The sequence below is a fragment of the Nycticebus coucang genome, chromosome 16, assembly GCF_027406575.1.
Source record: "Nycticebus coucang isolate mNycCou1 chromosome 16, mNycCou1.pri, whole genome shotgun sequence".
Lineage (NCBI taxonomy): Eukaryota > Metazoa > Chordata > Mammalia > Primates > Lorisidae > Nycticebus > Nycticebus coucang.
The window spans coordinates 70,654,752-70,677,111 of NC_069795.1; the positions used below are offsets into that span (position 1 = coordinate 70,654,752).

The 22,360-nt window shown below is 37.0% G+C and overlaps 1 protein-coding gene across 1 annotated transcript in view; it reads left to right on the plus strand.

The window, feature by feature from the left end:
- The window catches only part of STXBP5L (syntaxin binding protein 5L), a 412,846-nt gene that overhangs the window by 363,359 nt on the left and 27,127 nt on the right, over nt 1–22,360 (plus strand). The window contains exons 21-22 of the mRNA XM_053565493.1: nt 11,491–11,661; nt 13,391–13,630. Coding sequence (XP_053421468.1) covers nt 11,491–11,661; nt 13,391–13,630 — 411 coding nt within the window. The remainder of the gene's footprint in view (nt 1–11,490; nt 11,662–13,390; nt 13,631–22,360) is intronic.

Consider the following 22,360-nt stretch of genomic DNA (forward strand, 5'->3'; position numbering starts at 1 on the left):
GAAGAATATGTTCCAGCTACATCCATATAAACATGAAAGAGGTAACATCTCCATCTTTCTTTAAGGCTACATAATATTCCATGGTGTACATATACCACAATTTATTAATCCATTCGTGGATTGATGGGTATTTGGGCTTTTTCCATATCTTAGCAATTATGAATTGGGCTGCAATAAACATTCTGGTACAAATATCTTTTATAATGTGATTTTTGGTCTTCTGGGTATATACCTAGTAGAGGAATTATAGGATTGAATGGCAGATCTATTTTTAGATCTCTAAGTGTTCTCCAAATATCTTTTCAAAAGTAATGTATTAATTTGCATTCCCACCAGCAGTATACAAGTGTTCCCTTTTCTCCACATCCACACCAACATCTCTGTCTTGGGATTTTGTGATAAGGGCTAATCTTACTGGAGTTAGATGATACCTCAAAGTAGTTTTGATTTGCATTTCTCTAATGATTAAAGATGATGAGCATTTTTTCATATGTCAGTAGGCCATGCGCCGGTCTTCTTCAGAGAAGGTTCTCTTCAAGTCCCTTGCCCAGCCTGTGATGGGATCACGTGTTCCTTTCTTGCTTATACATTTGAGTTCTGTGTGGATTCTGGTTATTAAACCTTTGTCAGAGACATAACCTGCAAATATCTTTTCCCATTCTGAGGGCTGTTTGCTTGCTTTACTTACTGTGTTCTTGGCTGTACAGAAGCTTTTTAGTTTGATCAGGTCCCAGTAGTGGATTTTTGAAGCTGCTTCAATTGCCCAGGGGGTCCTCCTCATAAAATACTCACCCAGACTTATTTCTTAAAGGGTTTTCCCTGCACTCTCTTCTAGTATTTTTATAGTTTCATGTCTTAAGTTTAAATCTCTAATCCAGTGAGAGTCTATCTTAGTTAATGGTGAATGGTGTGGGTCCAGTTTCAGTCTTCTATAGGTTGCCAGCCATTTCACCCAGCACCATTTGTTAAATAGGGAATCTTTTCCCCACTGAATGTTTTTAATTGGCTTGTCAAAGATCAAATAATGGTAAGTACCTGAATTCATCTCTTAGTTCTCTATTCTGTTCCATACATCTACTTCTCTGTTTTTGTGCCAGTACCATGCTGTTTTGATCACTATCAATTTATAGTACAATCTGAGGTCTGGTAGCATGATTCCTCCTGCTTTGTTTTTATTTCTGAGTAATGTCTTGGCTATTCAAGGTTTTTTCTGATTCCATGTAAAATGAACTATTATTTTTTTCAAGATCTTTAAAGTATGACAGTGGAACTTTAATAGGGATTGCTTTAAAATTCTATGTTGCTTTGGGTAGTATGGACATTTTAACAATGTTGATTTTTCCCAGCCATGAGCATGGTGTGTTTTTCCATTTGTTAACATTTTCAGCTATTTCTTTTCTTAGCGTTTCATAGTTCTTTTTATAGAGATCTTTCACATCTTTTGTTAGATAAACTCCCAAATATTTCATCTTCTTTGGCACTACTGTGAATGGAGTAGAGTCCTTAACTATTTTTTCAGCTTGACTATTGTTGGTATATATAAAGGCTACCGATTTATGAATGTTGATTTTGTAACCGGAGACACTGCTGTATTCCTTGATCACTTCTAAGAGTTTTGTAGTAGAATCCCTGGTGTTTTCCAGATATACAATCATATCATCTGCGAAGAGCGAAAGTTTGATCTCTTCTGACCCTATATGGATACCCTTGATCACCTTTTCTTCCCTAATTACAGTGGTTAAAAATTCCATTACAATGTTAAAGAGCAGTGGAGACAATGGGCAGCCTTGTCTGGTTCCTGATCTGAATGGAAATGATTTCAGTTTAACTCCGTTCAATACAATATTGGCTGTGGGTTTGCTGTAGATGGCCTCTATCAGTTCAAAAAATGTCCCTTCTATACCAATTTCCTTAAGTGTTCTGATCATAAAGGGATGCTGGATATTATCAAAAGCTTTAATAATTGAGAGAATTATCAATTGCATCAATTGAGAGAATCATATGGTCATTGTTTTTTAATTTGTTTATGAGCTGAATTATACTTATAGATTTACGTATATTGAACCAGCCTTGAGACCCTGGGATAAAACCAACTTGGTCATGATGTATAATTTGTTCGATGTGTTGCTGGATTCTGTTTGTTATTATCTTGTTGAATATTTTTGCATGTACATTCATTAGTGATATTGGTCTATAATTTTCTTTTCTTGTTAGGTCTTTTCCTGGTTTGGGGATCAGGGTGATGTTTGCTTCATGGAACATTACTTCTTTTTCTACATTTTTGGAACTGGTTGAGTAATATAGATACTATATCCTCTTTAAAGGTTTGGTAGAATTCTGACGTGAAGCCATCTGGTCCCGGGCTTTTCTTTTTAGGAAGGTTTTATATGGTTGATACTATTTCAGAACTTGATGTGGGCTTGTTCAACATTTCCACTTAATTCTTCTTCCAAGTATTGGTCAATTTCCTTCAGATTTTCATATTTCTGAGAATAAAGTTTCTTGTAATATTCATTAAGGATTTTTTGAATTTCTGAGGATTCTGTTGTTATTTCTTCTTTGTCGTTTCTGATTGATGAAATTAGAGATTTTACTCTGTTTTTCCTGGTTAGGTTAGCCAAAGGTATATCTATTTTATTGACCTTTTCTAAAAACCAACTTTTTGATTTATTGATTTCTTGTATAATTCTTTTGTTTTCAATTTCATTTAATTTTGCTCTAATTTTGGTTATTTCTTTTCTTCTACTGGGTTTGGGGTTGGAATGTTCTTCCTTTTCCAGTTGCTTGAGATGTCCCATTAAGTTATTAACTTCTTCTTTTTCCATTCTCTTGAGGAAGGCTTGCAGTGCTATAGATTTCCCTCTTAGTACTGCCTTTGCAGTATCACAGACATTCTGATAATTCGTGTCTTCATTGTCATTTTGTTTCAAAAATTTTGCAATTTCCTTCTTAATCTCATCTCTGACCCAGATATTATTCAGCATAAGGTTATTTAACTTCCATGTTTTTGTCTGAGTATGCAGATTCCTGTTGTTACTGAGTTCAACTTTTATTCCATGGTAGTCCGAGAAGATGCAAGGAATAATTTCTGTTTCTTTAAATTTACTGAGGTTAGACTTGTGACCTAAGATGTGATTGATTTTGGAGTATGTTCCGTGGGCTGACGAGAAGTATGTGTATTCAGTTTTGTTGGGATGAAATGTTCTGTAGATTTCTGCTAAATTCAAATGTTGGATGGTTAGGTTTAAATCTAAAATTTCTTTGCTCAGCTTCTTATTGGAGGATCGATTCTACACATGCCAAAGGAGTGTTGAAATCTCCAACTATTATGGAGCTGGAGGAAATCAAGTTGCTCATGTCTGTTAGAGTTTCTCTTATAAATTGAGATGCATTCTGGTTGGGTGCATAGATATTAATAATTGAAATCTCATCATATTGAGTATTACCCTTAACAAATATGAAGTGACCATTCTTATCCTTCCTTACTTTGGTTTGTTTAAAGCCTATTGTATCTGCAAATAGAATTGCAACACCTGCTTTTTTCTGATTACCATTTTCCTGAAATATGGAAGACCATCCTTCCACCCTGAGTCTATATTTGTCTTTTAAGGTAAGATGTGACTCTTATGTGCAGTACATATCTGGCCTGAGTTTTTGTATCCAGTCAGCTAACCTGTGTCTCTGGAGGACAGTTTAAGCCATTCACCTTAATGGAGAATATTGATAAGTCTGGTACAATTTTGGGTATCGAGTTTTTCAAAAGTCCAGTGGACATTTTTAGTCCTCTTGCCACTGTGGATGATGGAGTTTGATCAAAAGTTTCTGAGTGGGTTTACTTTTGTGGTAGAGGATTGGGCTGGTCAGTATGGAGGATAGGTCTGAGAATATCCTGAAGAGCTGGTTTGGTTAAGGCAAATTTCTTCGACATATGAAAGTCATTAAAGTATTTAATTTCTCCATCATAAATGAAACTCAGTTTAGCTGGATACAGGATCCAGGTTGAAAGTTATTTTGCTTTAGGAGATTAAAAGTCGATGACCACCCTCTTCTGGCTTGAAAAGTTTCAGCCGAGAGATCTGCAGTCATTCTAATATTCTTCCCTTTGTAGGTAATGGATTTTTTATGTCTGGCTGCTTTCAGAATTTTCTCCTTCATATTAACTTTAGTGAAGTTAATTATGATATGCCTGGGGGATATCTTATTTGGATTGAGTTGTACTGGGGTTCTGAAACTGTCTGCTATGTGAATTTCAGAATCTCTTGGCATGTCTGGAAAATTCTCTTTCATAATGCCTAGTGAGGCCACTTCATCACTTTCAGGATTCCAATGAGGTGGATATTAGCCTTCTTACAATTATCCCAGAGCTCTCTGAGAGAATGATCCATTTTTGCTCTCCATTTCTCTTCCTCTTTGAGAGTTTGGGAGCGTTCAAAGGCTTTGTTTTCAATGTCAGAAATCCTTTCTTCTGCTTGCTCCACTCTGTTACTGAGGGATTCTACTGTATTTTTCAGATCTTTGAGGGCTTGCTTCAGTGCATCAAAATCTTTGGAGGTTTTGTCTTTAAATTCATTAAATTCTTGAGACAACTTTTGAATTTCTCCTCGAATTTCTGATTCCGACTTTTGAATTGCTGCTCGAATTTCTAATTCCAAATTTTCCTCCATTCTATTAATCTTGTTTGCAATCCAAATTCTGAATTTGATTTCTGACATCTCGGCCAGCTGTTTATGAATGGGATCCTCAGTTACATCTGTCATATCTTTCCTTGGGCGGGGGAGTGGTGGTATTGATCTATTCTGGTTATTCATGTTACCAGAGTTTTTCCGCTGATTCTGCCCCATGATTGTTTTACACCATTTGATTGTTCCCCCAGAGCTTTGTCGAGGACCCGTACAGTACTATGGCCTGAGAAACTGGGGCCCTGTTTGGTGTGGTTGGGCTAAGTGGTTCTGTCTTGTTTTCAGCTAGTCTCTGTTCAACCCTAGTGAAACAGTTACTATGGGTTGAAGTCTCAGCTGTGGAGAAATACCAGCAATTAAGTCAACCTGCCCCCCACAGGCAACAATTGGAAAAGGAAAATCAAACCTTCCAACAACCACACACCTAGGGCACCACATGAATAGTCCTCGGGCAATTGGCTCAGTTCAAAAGGTCCAAATCAATTGTCTCAGTCAGCACCTGTCTCAGGTGGTAGAGTTTAAAAGGTCTCTGGCAACTGGATCACAGGGGTTGGTGACTACTCAGATATGGCTTGCTCCAGTGCTCCATGGAGTCAGGAGGACCCACCCAGCAAATAGATCAGATACTTCCCCACCTTGCACCTCTGTCACACCCAGTCACCGATAGCCTTGCAGGGCTCTGACTCAGTTGCCTGTAGTGAATAGATACTCTAGGGTTTTGCACCTGCCTGAATCACAAGGAAATCTATTTCTGCTCAGCCAGGGCAGAAATCTATTTCTGCTCCCCCAGGCTCTATCTAGCAGGGGGTGGTAAGGCCTGACACCATCGTGTGCTTGATGGAGGCTGGGGGGTGTTCACTTAGTTCCAGCCCTGCCCTTGATTGATGTTACTGACAGAGCAGAACAGAACAACTTTACGGGAATTTGTTTCTGTCCTGCTAAATTCCCCTGCAGAAGAGAAGCTGTTTTGAGTTCCCAGCACCTGTGCCTCAGGCCCTGTCTTTTTTCCTGCAGGTTTGTATTCGGTTACTGTCAGTTCTGGCCACCTGTCTTCCTTTGTCTATAGGCTAATGATCCCCTGAGGGCCGGGTGCGTCTTAGGCTCAGTAAAGTGGTCCTCTGGGTCAGCCTCGCCCTGGGAACTTCCCGGCTCTGCGCATGCGTTTCTAGTCCCCGCGTTCCACCCAGGCCAGTACCACCTCAGGCAAACCCTTTACTCACGGGGCTTGCATTTCCCTCCCAGATCTGTTCCGTGGTGGTTGCCACCTGAGTAGATGCCCAGCCTCCTCTGGTTACCCAGGGAGACAGAGTGTGTGGCTTCGGAATATCCGGGAGTGAGCCCTGTTGTTGCCAAAAGGGGGCTGCTGCTCTGCGCCTCGGGGCACCACCACTCCTGTGTGGTTTCCTCTCAGCCAACTGTTCTCTCCTCACTCCTGTGCTGTAGAGTCAGCACTGACCAGCTGCAGTTTAGGCCCTTTCCACAGCCCTCAAGAAATCACCCAAGAATCTGGACTCCTGGGGGACAGGCCTCCAGACCTCAGAGTGAGAGTGGAGGGGAGTGCTGGGAGCTCAGAGTTACAGGCAGAGAATATATACAGTTTTATACAGTTTTATGTGTGGCAGGAGAACACTGTGGCACCCTAGTAGGGGAGTTAGGTCCAGTTTTTAGAGGGTCTCTCCTGTGGAGTGTAGTGGGAGAACCTTTGAACTCTGCTCCTTTGCTTGTGGGGCACTCCAAGCCATTCTCATGGGGGAGGGGACTCCCATCCTCCTAGTGATGGATTTTGTACCTTTTGTTTGTATCCTTGGGGTCGCAGCTCGCATCAGCGGTATTGATGTGCGTTCTTCAACCTTCTTTCTTGGCATAGCTCTAATCCACCAGGTTACTTGCTAAATTTCTGTCCTTTAACGCTCCTTCTGGATGGGAGCCTCTGTGGAAAGCTGGCTTCAGTCTGCCATCTCGTCTCCACACCCCAAAAAAAATGATTTATAAATTCACTATAGTCCCCATCAAAATACCAATGTCATATTTCACAGATCTATAAAATTAATTCTATTCTTTATTTGGAACAAAAGATTTCCCAAATAGTCAAAGCAATCTTAAACAAAAAGAACAAATCTGGAGGCATCTCATTACCAGACTTCAAATTATACTTTAAGACTATTGTAATGAAAACAGCATGGTACTGATATAAAAATAAAAACATAGATTAATGTAACAGAACAGAGAACCCAGATAGCAAATATTTACCAACAACCAATTTTCAACAAAATAGACAATTTTTTAGAATGTTAGATTTTCTCTATATGATACAGAGTTCTACAGTTGGGCTAAAGCACTATTGTAATCAGGGAGCATTTGTAGGAAAGAAACCACTCTAGCTATGTTATTCAACTGAGCTCAGCCTTCACATCCATACAAAACCCAGGCATGTGAGTAAAGAAGCTTTCAAAGAACTTCAAATCCCCAGCTATTTAAGCACTCTCAAGTAATGCTCCAGACATCGTGGAGATAAAAGAACTCCATTTGGCCTTAGCCAAAGTCCTAACCTACAAAATCTGTGAACACAGTGCAGTAATTGTTATTTTATATCAAGTTTTAGAGTAGTATTTTATACAATAAGAGATAACCAAAACATACAATATCATAGTTATTTTATATACATATTTCTAGAGTTATTTCAGAAATATTTTTTAAAATTTCAATATTCTATTATGTGATATATGGCACAATTTACCTAAAACCTTATGCTTGGTTGTATAAAATGGCTGATTTTCAATTTTTCAAGAATATAATAACTAACACTACAGTGAATATCTATATCAATGCAGATTTTTGTTTTTCTTTTGTTGTTAGCATTGTTTTTAGTCATAAATTCCCAGAATGTCTATGCCTGAGCTATGACCAAATTTCTTTCTAAATTATGTGTACCAATTCATATCTATCTCAAATATTTAGCATGGTAAAGAAAAACTTTGAAGAAAGCAAATTCTTAGGAGGCAGCAAGAGGATCACTTGAGCCCAAGAGTTTGAGGCTGTTCTGAGCTATGATACCATGGCACTCTACCAAGAGTGACAAAGAGAAACCCCATCTCAAAAAAAAAAAAAAGAAAAGTAAAGTCTTGGGTAGCCAGATATGATAATATCAGTTAGGTATCATGAGTCAAACATGAGAAGATGGGTGATATTTGACTACCCCTGCAAGTGGGGGGTAGGGGAACAAGCATGTTGAGTAATCTATTAATGATATTCTATTATGAGCTGAAATGAAATAATAGTCACATGAAACAGCCAACAAAAGATGGCAACAAACAGGCAGCGGCAGATTTGGTTTAAGCAAGTCCAAAGAGTTCTGTCTAAGTGATCAAATTTCACTCTTCTCATGGCTCTGCCACACATTGCTGTATCTAGCTGAGAGGATATAAAGAGATCTGCATTCCCATCCCACATTCCTCCAAGCAACAAGGTAAAAAGTCTGTGGAAATGGCAACTTTTCTAACCACTATACCCAGAGGGCACATACTTGGATGCTCCAACCAGGAGATCAGGGGCTGGCCTGACCACCATGTCAAGGATATTGCTGGCATCAGGTGTCCCACCCATGGTCTAGGGACCAAGCCACCTGGCCCACTGCTGACATTACTAGCACCTATGCATGCTACCTGGGCACCTAGGACTGGTCCTACAAGCCTGCCACCAAAATTGCCAGCATTTGTGCATCCCACCCAGGCCCCTGAAGACCTACCTTCTATTGACATTGCCCACAAGTCCCACCCGAAAGCCCAAGGAACAGTTTGCCCAGTTTCCAAGGCTGCCTCCACCAATGGCTACACAGTCACCTGGGGACCTGAGAATTGGTACACTACCAACACTGCTAATGCCCACATGACCAACCTAGGGGCCTGAGGACCAGCCCACCTGGGATGTCTATCCCCCAGCAGATATTAACCATTGCCTCACAAATAATTTCAGCCCAAACCACTAAGAAACTTGCGGATACTACTGACAAGGTTACAACCAGAGTAATCATATGGAGACCACACTGTAGTGTCTACCCAAAACCAAAGCCAAAGCTGCCTACCCAGCTGATACTATACATACATCTGTAGGAAAAATCTTTCCCTATAGAATAAAATGCCTAAAATTGAAAAGACTAACAGTTATACTAGATCTGCAGACATCAAAACATAAAAATATGAAAAATTGGGCAGCACCTGTGGCTCAAAGGAGTAGGACACCGGCCCCATATACCAGAGTTGGTGGATTCAAACCCAGCCCCAGCAAAAAACTGCAAAAAAAAAAAAAAGAAAAGAAAAATCAAGGAAACATGACACCTCCTAAAGAACACAATAATTCTCCAGTAATAGACTCCAAAGAAAAAGAAACCGATCAAATGCCTAAAGATGAATTCAAAATAATGATCTTAAGGAAATTCAGCAAGCTACAAGAGAATACAGATAAAAAAATACAAAGAAATCAGAAAAACAATTCATGATTTGAATGTGAAATTCAAAAAGAGATACCAAAAAGAGATTCAAAAAGAGATACCAAAGAACAAAGAGAACCAACCAAATCCTGGAATTTGAAGAATTCAATAAATGAAATAAAAATACAATAAGAGCATCAACAATAGACTAGATTAAGCAGAAGACAGAAATTCTGACCTTGAAGATATATCTTTTGAAATAACCTAGTCAAACAAACAAACAAACAAAAAAGGAATAAAACAGAATGAAGAAAACCTACATGATACATGCACACCAACAAATGAACATTGAATTTCGGGAGTTTCAGAAGGAAAACAGATGGGAAGAGGTATAGAAAGCCTATTTAATTAAAAAATAATAGTAAGTGAAAACGTCCTAAGTCTCAGAAGAGATAGATATCCAGATACAGAAAGTTCAGTGGTTCTCAAACAGATTTAACCCGTAAATGTCCTCTCTGAGGCACACTGTTATTAATCTGCCAAAAAGCTGGGAGCTTGGTATATATTACATGTGCCTTATAAACCATGGTAATCTATTCAAAATTGCTACCACCTTCCCAAATATTTTAGTTGACCCTGTAGTCCAGTGTTTAAGCATACAAACAGAAGGTGAGAAAGTCTGGATTAGAATCCTGCCTCTATGATTACTACTTAACGTGGTATCAGAAAATTTTCTGAACCCTTTTCTCAGTTTCCTTATCTGCAAAATCAGGATAGTAATAAAAATATCTACATTGTAGGATTGTTTGTTGATTACATGAGATAATGTATATAAAATGCCAGTCAATTAAGTATTTAATATTTGATAAGTAACTGTCATTTTTAAAAAATAGTAAAACATGCCAGCACATTTAAATAGTGAAAATGAATTCTCACCCTCACACTATATTGCCAGAGAATCTGGGAAATACATAATCTTAGGTTTTTAAACTCTACAATACAGAAAGGTCATATTGCAATGAGTACTGAATGCCAATTCTCCATGTCCAAAATGGCCATTAAGCATGATTCTTCTCCATGTAACTCTACCATCCTTTCAATGACCCTGAAAGCACATTTTAAAATGTATTTTGTATATTACAGAACTATGAGGTGATGCTGCAAATACAATTTGTCAGTATTAAGAAAAATAAGACATATTTTTAATGCATTAGTAAATTTTTGTGTGTGTGTTGTTTTTTTTGGGGGGGGGCAGGGCTGGGTTTGAACCTGCCACCTCCAGCATATGGGACCAGCGCCCTACTTCTTGAGCCACAGGCGCCGCCCGCATTAGTAAATTTTTAACATTCTATCAAAACAGAGCTAAACTCCCAAACTCTAAATGAACAAAACTATTGTCTTGGACATTGAGCAGTTTTATACTCTGGAAGACTGACAATAATAGTTATACTTTGTTCAGAGTTCACCGTATACCAGCACACATTCTAGCGTGTGACATGTATCATCACAAAACAAAATCACAAAAACTCCAAGAAGTATGTAACAATATTCAAAATTTACAGAAGAAACTAAAGTATGAAGACTTCAGTAATTTGTACAAATAGGAAGTGTCAGAACTAGAATTTGAACCCAGGCAAAGCAGTTTGGTTCTAGTATTCTTAAGTACCATTCTAAAGTACACGGTAACACACTTTCATTCTGTCTTTTAAACTCTAAATATTTAATGTACTTTCAAAATTTATATAAGTTGGTGTATATTTAAAATATACAACAAAAAGTTTAATACTATAACCTATTTCATATTGCCATTAAATGTTAAAATACATAGTGGGGATATAAAATAATTTTTAAACTATGTTAACTAGTTAGATTTAAAAATAGACTCTTATACTTCACAAATATCTTTTGGCAACCACAGTGGCTCACTCCTGTAATTCCAGTTTTCTGGGAGGTCCAGATGGGAGGATCACTTGAGGCTAGGAGTTTTAGACCAGCCAGTGCAACATAGCACAACCTCTGTGTCAACAACAACAACAAAAAACTTAAAAAAAAATTAGCTGGGCGTGATCCTAGCTACTCCAGAAGGTGAGGTAGGAGGATCACTTGAGCCCAGAAGGTCAAGATTACAATGAACTGTGATCATGCCACTGCACTCCAGCTTGTATGACAAAGGGTGACCCTGACTCTAATAAATATCTTTTGAACTTTTTGTCTAACTACTGATATTATAACTAAATCTTAAAATAATAAGGACTTAGCCATATTCATATGGCTTGGCATATAAAAGAATTTTTGCTCATCTTCATTTGTTAATCTACACATTTTGATTCCTTTATATTAAGACTTAATTATGATATTTATTCTACTTTCTTCCTCTTGATACAGACCATGTAAATGGACATTGCACAAGTCCAACTTCTCAGAGTTGCAGTTCTGGAAAACGTCTTTCTAGTGCTGATGTTTCAAAAGTAAATCGCTGGGGTCCTGGAAGACCACCATTTCGAAAGGCACAGTCAGCTGCTTGTATGGAAATTTCTTTACCAGTTACTACAGAAGGTAGGTTAACCATATTAATTTTTGTGGGTACAGTTAAAATTTGGTTTACCATAGTAGTGGGAGCTGAGAGACAAGAGATGGAAATCACATGCAAATAATATTTTTAAAACTACTAGTTAATAGGTAATTGAGAGCCTGTTGGGACAGTGGACATAACTCCAACTCAGTTCCTCACAAGACTTCCTTCCTCATCTCTAAAACTAAGATACCTCAGTTTATGGGTAGGTTCTCTCTCCTCTGTACAAAAGGAGATCTAGGCTTTAATTAGTTCTTTACCCTTCCAAAAATAATTAAGTGTTAATGCTAATCTTGATAATAAGCTTTTTGGTGTTTCTATCTGTAGAAGGTACTTAATATTTTACAACCTTAATTTCTTCAACTGTCAAATGAATGTGACCAAGAAAACAGGCAAGATACTACATTTTTACATTTGCAATTATCATCTTAATACATTTTTAAAAGGAATGACTATTTTCTTACTTATGAAATGAGTTTAAAGACAGGGAGTGAGTATTAATTTTAAATGGTGATGAATAATGAATGAAAAAAATTGGAGACATATATACATTAGGATTTTTAATAATAGAAGCAATCTGTAGGGATTAAAAGTATAATAGCACACTTAATCACTGTGATGTGATGTGGGAATCTTGACTTTAAATATTTCTACATCTAATTTGTGTTGGATTCTAGAATTATTTAACTCTGAATCTCTATTTCCAAATCCATAAAATATATAATTTCCAAGCTCCCTGTAATCTATAAATTGTATGACAAATGATTATTTTTGTAAATTTGCTGAGAGATAAGAAAAAAGGAGAAATTTTAGGAATACTATATCTTATTATCTAGAAAAGAGATACTCTGAGGAACCTATATGTAGTCTGTTTTGATAAAAAGAGTTATGGGTCATACCTATTAAGAGGAAAAGGAAAGTTGAAGATACTGGAAAGAAAAATATGAAAAACTTGTACAGTGGAGTAATTATAAGAAAAGTACGATTTTATTGATATTTAAAATGTGTGAGCTTGTGCTTGGAGTATGCACATGTGCAAGTGTTGATAAGAGGATGAACTGAAATTTCCTTGTTTCCTGTAAGTGAGCTAATCACTCTCAGAAGGATTACCCCTATCAACAGGATAGAATCATCTACAGCTCCTTATTTAGCCCTAGGCTAAATTAGGACTGGATTTGGATTTAAGGTAGGCAGCTTGAAACCAAGGGGAGATAACATTTGCACTTTGGCCTCCATAATTACCCCAGATATAGAATATGTTTGCCACAGAAGATTATGACCCAGATAAGTTCTTTCGTGCCAATAGCCACAATATTGTCAATAACTGGGAATCACCAAGAAATAGTTAGGAATACTTCCAACAATTCAGAGTTAAGAGGCAAGCACAATTTAAACAATATCAGAAAAGCTTGTAAACTTTACTAGTTAGACTATTTTTTCCAGAAAGATATCATTAGCTCATGAGTTAATGTAGAGGAAGAAAAATATTGAGGCAAGAGACTCAAGTTCTACTCCTGACTTCCTAAGTTTATGATGTATACATTTCAATTTATCCATCTTCAAAATAAGCTGGCAGCCTGAATAAGCTGCATTCCACTTAACAAAGAATTAAATTCTACTTCCCCCTCATAATTTTGGCTTTTATGTATTAAATCTGAATGTACTTATTGTGGATATATGCTAATATTTAATTTTTTTAAAAAAAATCTATAGAAAACCGAGAAAATTCCTACAATCGTTCTAGAAGCTCTAGCATCTCTAGTATTGACAAAGATTCTAAAGAAGCAATTACAGCACTATATTTCATGGACTCCTTTGCACGGAAAAATGACTCTACCATCTCACCTTGTCTGTTTGTTGGAACTAGTCTAGGAATGGTATTAATCATCTCCCTAAACCTACCATCAACAGATGAACAAAGGTTTACAGAGCCGGTAATGGTATTGCCAAGTGGTAAGAGTTTTTATTCATTTATTCCCTTAAACTATGGAACTGCCAACCTAAAGAATGCCTTGGAAATTAAGTTTCTGAAAACTGCTAAGGAAAACTTTAATGCAAAAGTTAAATTTATTTTTAAATAATTGAAGTATTTCTCCAAAGTTCCTTGCCAGATCAGAGCCCATGAATACGTTGACATCATCCTTGACAAACTCAGAAGCTTAGGAAAAAAAAAAATTTATTTATTTATTTTTTTTTTGAGACAGTCTTTCTCTGCTGCCCCAGCTGGAGTGCCATGGTAACAGCTCTGCAACCTCCAACTCCTGGGCTCAAGTGATCCTCCTGTTTCAGCCTCCTAAGTAGCTGGGGTTACAGGTGCAGGTGATGATGCCTAGATAATTATTTTTCTATTTTTAGGCTAGTCTAAAAATTCCGAGGTCAAGAAATCCTTATGTCTTGGGCTCCCAGAGTGCTAGGATTACAGGCGTGAGCTACCACACCTGCCCAGCTTTTGAATGTCTTGTAAGCTTCCTATTTTATTTCAAAGGCAAGCCACACAATGTCTTTCCATTTTTTCCTAGTACCTAGAGAATTTAACATATGTTGTAAGTATTGTTGCTAAGTGTTTGTTGTATTTGCTTCCTACTTGAATTATCTTCTTTTTTCTTTTGAAGAAGAAATGAGCTTGAGTTCTCCTGTCATTCCTTTGAATGTTTTAAATTTTTTTCTTATTAAGAATGTCTTCTTCTTTCCTATATATGATAAATACTTTTCACATAGTTTTTAAATAAAAAATAAAAATAATTTAATTCATATATAGGATAGGGTTTCATTTTTAAAAGATAGATATGGTGTAGCAGGGTAGAGCTGTGTTTTCTTTGTCAACAGGTGTGCTAAATTCATATAGTTATATTGTAGGTAGAATAATCAGCTTTCTAATATGGCAAATTCAGAGAAATCCACTGTGTTTTAAGGTTGATCTGTTAAGATTATTTTATTTTAAATATATGTTCACAATGAGAAAACCTTTTACTGCGTTCCTAATTATTAGGAAATGTGCCTAATACTTGCCATTCTTAGCACACAGACTTAGACCAAAAAATGATAGCAAAATACAAAATAAGTATAGATTATCTTTTGACTTTTGCTTTAAAAATACTTTCAAACTTTTTTCTTACCTACTTAATGAGATGTAATGGGGAAGCTGTCTTCTGTAAGTTTCTATGTCAGTATTCTACTATTCTTTCAGGGCTTTAGTTAATGATAATGTGTCTACATCAATTCATTAATTGTACCAAATGTGCCACACAAATCAATCAGGATGTTAATTGGGGAAATAATAGATGGGGTATATGGGAACTCTCAGTACTATTTGCTCAATTTTCTGTAACCTGAAATTGCTCCAAAAAATAAAGTCTGTTTTTAAAAAAGCAGATTCATATAAAGAAGAAAGCTATGAGGTTTGGTTCATATTTATTCTGTAATTAAGCAAATTTATGGCAGTAAAAAAGAGCAAAAGGAGAGTAGGGTTTCATAAGATAGAGATGATAGAAAGACTGTTCAAATTTAAAGTAGAAAACTTTGCCCCTTTCTCCTTCACAGCTTATTTAATGACTCTGTATAATAGTGTCCCAGCCTTCACCCTCTTAGCAGTATCTGTTCTTCATTTCATATCCACTAGTCCTTGCTCAAGCTTATGGGAACCATTATGGGTACTGGGTTTTTTTGTTGTTGTTTGTGTTTATTTATTTATTTTTTATTAAATCATAACTTTGTACATTGATGCATTTATGGGGTTCAGTGTACTGCTTTGATATACAATGTGAAATGCTTACATTTAACTAAATGACACATCCATCACAATTATACTCATTTGTTAATAGTTTTGAAATGTACTATTGCTGTCAAGGTCCCGATGGAGCACAGGCAGGTCGAGCAGCTGGAGTGAGTGAGGAGGTGACTATATGGGAGATGTAGCCTCACCTCAGGGGGTCACAGGAGGGCTGTCAGGATTATTGCAGCCCTGTGACAGCTACATGGGTCAGTGCCACATGGTGTGGCTTCCCAGGGGGAAGACCAGAACTGAAGCTCTCCAGTCTGGTCTGCTGCATGGGGGGTACAAACCCCATACTCCAAGCTTGGGCAGCCTGTAGCCAAGCTGGTCCTTTCACTTTGTTATACAAAGTGGAGCGGCCCCGCATGTCCACCCTCCCACCCAGACCCCCCTCCCCCCACCTCCTTTTGAACTCTAGGTTCCATTCAGAGTACTAATCTTCAGTTCCTGCAATAATACAGTAGCTGAGGTTCCCTATATGGAACCAGAAGCCAGTAGCCATCCCAAAATGTCCGGAGACCCTCCACAGGCCTGCAGCACCACCATCCTGGATCTTTAGTACTATCCCTGACCCATGGGCCACTCCAGACCCTCCACTTTCAGAGCAAATCAGAAAATCCAGCACTCAAAAGTCAGGTTTGACAGGCAATTGAAATCTCCAGAGAACTGAAGCTCAACTGACCAGCAGCTAAAAGCTGCTGCTATTTCTAATTCTAGATCGCCACTTACTGATCTCTTTTTTCTTCCTATTTCTTTTCCAAGGCAACAGGATTTTAATAATTATAGTCAATCTTTATTCCCCTCTTTTCTTTTTATTTCTCTTCCATGGCAAAAAAATATTTTAATAATTATGGTCCACATTTTTTTTTCTTCTCCTGATTTTTCTTTATTTTCTCAACTAAACCTTAGTGTCAATTCAACCTAATAAACAAGGCAAGAAAGAATAAGGCAGTACTAAACACACATACACACATGAGGAAGAAACAGCAAAAAAAAAAAATCTAGCAATATGAAAAATAAGAACAGATCAACTGCCTGAAGGAATCATAATGAAGCTACCCAGAAAATTCCAACCATAAAGGAATTACTGAAATGACAGAAAGGAAATACAGAATATAGATAGCAAATAAGATTAATGGAATTGAAGAGAAAGTGAAAAATGAGCAAAAGGAAGTCCAATAATTATCCCAAGAAATCAACAAAATTAAAGACAAAATCACCACGGACCTAGACTTAATTAGGAAGCATATAATGGAACAAAAAATATTGAAAGACATTCAGGGAGTTTCAAAGCACAGCAGAGAGTTTCAGCAACAGATTAAATGATGGAGAAGGAATAATTTCAGAACTCAAAAATAAGGCTTTTGAGTTAACTTAATCACTCAAAGAGGCAGAAAAGAAGAGAGCAAAAGCAGACTAATATCTTAGAGATGTGGGACTATGCAAAGTGTACAAACTTATGAATCATAGGTATCCCTGAAGGAGAAGAAGAGAGCCCCAAAGCCTGGAAGCTCTAGCTGAAGATATTATAGTTGAAAATTTCCTAAGCATTTCTAAGAGCATATCCAGAGACCCAAATGTATAGTTACTAAATGGCTATTGTGCTCCAGAATGACTCAATTTAAACAAAGCATCTCCTAGATACATTATAATTATCCAAGGCAAAGTTAAAATGAAAGAAAAAATTCTAAAAGCTGCCAGACATAAGCACCATCTGATCTATAAGAGTAAAGCCTGGGCGGCGCCTGTGGCTCAGTCGGTAAGGCGCCGGCCCCATATACCGAGGCTGGCGGGTTCAAACCCGGCCCCGGCCAAACTGCAACCAAAAAATAGCCGGGCGTTGTGGCGGGCGCCTGTAGTCCCAGCTACTCGGAAGGCTGAGGCAAGAGAATCGCCTAAGCCCAGGAGTTGGAGGTTGCTGTGAGCTGCGTGATGCCACGGCACTCTACCGAGGGCCATAAAGTGAGACTCTGTCTCTACAAAAAAAAAAAAGAGTAAAGCCATCAGATTAACAATTAACAGCTGATTTCTCAACAAAAAATTTACAATCTAGAAGAGAATGTCTTCAATCTCCCCAAACAGAACAACTGCTAGCCTATGATTCTGTATCCTTCAAAACTAAATTTCATATTTGATGGAGAAATTGATTATTTTCCTGACATGCAAACTTTGAGGAAATTTGTCTACCAGACCTTCCCTGCAGGAAGTTCTCAGACTTACACTATACACAGACCGACATAGTAGTCTCTCAACAAAGTAAAACTACCTAGTAACTTAAGAAGAAAGCCTATCTACCATGTCCCAAATGATAGAACAAAGCAATAGAATCTCTTACTACAGGATGAATATAAATCCACCCTTATAATCAAATTATCAATTCTCTCAATTAATACGAATGAATGGCTTGAACTCCCCACTAGAAAAAAAAAATAGCATCTGCTGTCTTCAGTCAGTAAAATGCATCTAACTCCCAAGGACAAATCTAAACACAGGGTGAAAGGTTGGAAACAATATTTCATGCTAATGGAAATCAAAAGAAAGCCAGAGTTGTGGCGGTGCCTGTAGCTCAGTGAGTAGGGCGCCGGCCCCATATGCCGAGGGTGGCGGGTTCAAACCCAGCCCCGGCCAAAACGGCAACAAAAAAATAGCCGGGCGTTGTGGCGGGCGCCTGTAGTCCCAGCTGCTCGGGAGGCTGAGGCAAGAGAATCGCGTAAGCCCAAGAGTTAGAGGTTGCTGTGAGCCGTGTGACGCCACGGCACTCTACCCGAGGACGGTACAGTGAGACTCTGTCTCTACAAAAAAAAAAAAAAAAAAAGAAAGCCAGAGTTGCAATACTCATAACAGATGCTACTGACTTCAAAGCACCAAAAGTAAAGAATGACAACGATGGACATTTTATACTGATTAAGGGACCAATTCAACAAGAATACATGTCAATCTTAAATATATGTGTACCAAACTCAGCAATCTGAGATTTACAAAACAAATTTTACTTGATCTAAACAAAATGATAACCAACACTATAATATCTGTGCAGTTAGTGACCCACTGTCAGATCTTCCAAGTAGAAATTAAACAAAGAAACTTTAGACTTAAACTCAACTCTGAAACAAATGGGCTTAACAGATATCTACAGAGCATTTAACCCCAATACTGCTGAATATACCTTCTTATCAGCTCATGGATCATTTTCTAAGATTTATCATATCCTAGATCATAAGACTTGGTAAATTTTTAAAAATTAAAATTATACCACCTATCTTTATAGACCACACTGGAATAAAAGTAGAAATCAAGTCTGACTTATCCCCACACAAAGTCACAGAAACTAAACAACTTATTTCTAAATGATAGCTGGGCCAAGGAGTAGATAAAGAAGGAAATCATTAGATTCTTTGAACAAAATGACAGTGAGGCTACAAGATATAATAACCTGTGAGATACTGCAAAAGCAGTCCTAAGAGGCAAATTTATTGTATAAATGCCCACATTTAGAAGTCAGAAAGGGTGGAAATCAACAACCTAATGAATCATATCAAGGAATTGGAAAAGGAAGAGTAATCCAGTCCAAAACCCAGCAGAGGAAAAGAAATAAAAATCAGATCAGAACTAAATGAAAAAGAAAACAAAAAAGCCATTCAGAAGATTAACAAAGCAAGAAGTTGGTTCTTTGAAAAGATAAACAAAATTGACAAAGCCTTGGCCAGAATAACCAGAATCAGAAAAGTAATATGTCTAATAAGTTCAGTCAGAAACAGAAAAGGAGACATAACAATTTCCCACTGAAGAGACAAAGTATCTTCACTGAATACATGAGTTACTATAAAAGTTTTTAGACAGACTGTATTATGATCTATTATTTCACTTGCAGGAAACAGTCACTCTATTCTGGGCAACAGAATGATAACTCTGTCTTTAAAAAATATGTTTTCAAAACCACTTTCAGATATCCCCTACTAAGAATGGCCCAATTACTAAAGTCCCAAAGCAACAGATGTTGGCTTAGGTGTGGAGAGAAGAGAACACTGATGCACTATTGGTAGGACTGCAAACTAGAAGTATGGAAATTGAGTCTTCAAAGAACCAAAAAGTTGACCTACCATTCGATCCTGCGATCGCATTACTACCCTGTTTCCCCGAAAATAAGACATCCTCCAAAAATAAGACCTACTTACAGGAAAGATAAGACGTCCCCTGAAAATAAGACCTAGCGCATCTTTGGGAGCACACCTTTAAATAAGACACTGTCTTATGTTCGGGGAAACAGGGTAGATATTTAATTAATCAATAGAAAGACATTTTAGCATAAAGACATTTGCACACAAATGTTTATACCAGCAAAATTCACAATTGTAAGATGTGGAAACAACCCAAGTGCCTTTTAACACATGAATGGATTAATAAATTATGGTATATGTATACCATGGAATACTAATCAGCCATACAATGGATGGAGTTTGTATCTCTTATAACAACCTCAACAGATTTGAAGAACATTCTCCTGAGCAAAAGATCACAAGAATGGAAAAGCAAGCATCAAATGTATGCAGTACTAAAGTGAAACAAAGTAAATTAACAACTACATGCCCACATGAGAGAAAAACTCAATCTCCAGGGTGGGTACAGTTAAGTTCCCACCCAGTGAGTACCTTGCTAACAGGTATATAGCACACTTTCTGGGTGAAGGACACAACTACAACTAAGAATTTAATCTTACAAAAGCAAACAATGTAACTTAATCATAGGGGCCTTCATTAATCTGAAATTTTAAAAAAATAAGAGCCTATAAAACATGTGAAGGGGTTGGAAAATACTTCCTAGGTCAGTGGATTGTTTTCATCAGTATAAAACCTGTGATACAAAACACTTTTTTTTCCCTCAAGAGCTGGTTCTTAAATTTTAAATTTTATAATTATAAAAATCAAAATACAAAGGGTTTCACCTCATTTGCTTAATTATTATGTTAAGACAGTTATATTCTAAGTAGATTTGACATGTACCCTTGCAATAAATTGTATATAAAATCAGTGTATTGTTTCCCATAAATGCATTAATGGGGTAATGCATTAATTTAAAAAAAGGAAAAAAGAATACAAAGGAAAATACACAAAATTCGGCCACTAGCAAACTTTCCCCCTTCTCTCCTCCCTCCCCTTCAGACAAAAATTATTGTATAATTATATATTACTGTCATATGAAGTACCTAGCACTGCTTTGTCAAAAAAATATATATATATATACACATACATACATATATAGAGAGAGACAGACAGACATGAGAGAGGAGAGATAGATGCCTTATAATCAACCTCAAGATTTAAATTCATGATAAAACTAAAGAGTATCCAGAATAAATTCATTCTCCTTACCCTTGAACAGGTTCTTTTTGTGACTCTTCCATTTGTATTATTAGTGCCACTATTAATGAGGGCTATTTAATACTATCTAAATAGCCTTCATAACTTTAATTTCTTCTTATCTTCACTGCCTACATATTTGTCTTATACCAGTTTTGTTTTCATCACCTAGTTTCCAAGCACTGATATCTTTTACTTGCCCATAAAAGCAATTACAAGCTCTGTTTCTTGGAAATCAATTATCTCTATAAACTCAGCCCTACTCTACCTCTAATCTTATTACTGTTACTTCCCAATATCAGCTCCCTGGTCTACCCAGTCTCAATTTTTCACTTTCCTTTTTCTCTCTTTGCCACCTCCTAATCATCTATCATTAGTAAATGTCATGTGAAATTTTAAGTTTGTTGTCAATTTTGGAAAATCTGTATCAAGTGTGCTTCGTCTCAACTTCCCCTTGTCCACATCCATGAAGCATCTGTCCGCGATAATGTCACCAAAATAAAAGAAGTGTAGGCTTGAAAGAGAATGGAGTCTTAAATGATTGTGTTTAAAATATTTTAATTTCACAAACTTTAAAAAATATATGAACATGTTAAAATATTACAAGCTCCCTTTGTGGGTGCTGGAATCAATGCAAGTGATGGGTCCTGGAGCTTAAGCCTTATTACCTTCATAATAAATCTACCTCTGCCCCCAGACAAGTGTCTAGCACATCTTAAATGCATGATAGTAAGACAGAAAGAGGGAAAATACAAATTAATAAATGTAGCAAAGCCAACATTAGAAACATTGCCTAAATAGTTTATTGGAAAACAAACTGAAATTAAAAAAGTTATTGTGACTAAGTTTAATCTATTAAGTATTGTTACTGCTATCAACAATTAATATACCAACAAAGTTGTATATTTCTAAGCTTAAAGAGCAAATATGAATGCTCACAAAGACTATTAGCCCAAGCATGTCTAGACATGGCTTCTGTTTCCAAGAGTTAGAGATGAAGGTGGTATGTGTGATACTTGGCTTAAAAGAAAGGCTGATAAGAAAAATTAAAAATGTGAAGCAGGTAAAGATTCATGTAAATGTATTTACATCATATTTTCTCTATAGATTTTGCTTCCTCTGTATACTAAAATATGATTTTAATTCACTAATTCAGTTTCTAATTATATATCATATAAGCTTAAGGATATTTTTGTGTTTTCTCAAAATTAAGCCTGTGCAAAAGTATACTAGAGATAATCTCTCCCCTTTTTAGTATTCCTTTCTTCCACCACTCTTATATTGGCCTTTGCCTACTAAGAGAAATACCTGTTGGACCTATCCTCTAAACTTGTCCCAGCCCTATTTTTTATGTCAAACTTGTTCCTTTAAAGATCAGCTCTCTGATAAAAAGCTAGAAAATTAATTTCTGTCTTCAAGATTCTGATCCTGGGATATATACCCAGAGGTGGGATTGCTGGGCCATATAGTAGTTCTATTTTTAATTTTTTGAGGAATTTCATACTGTTTTGCACAGCAGTAGCACCATTTTGCTTTTCTACCAACAGTGCATAA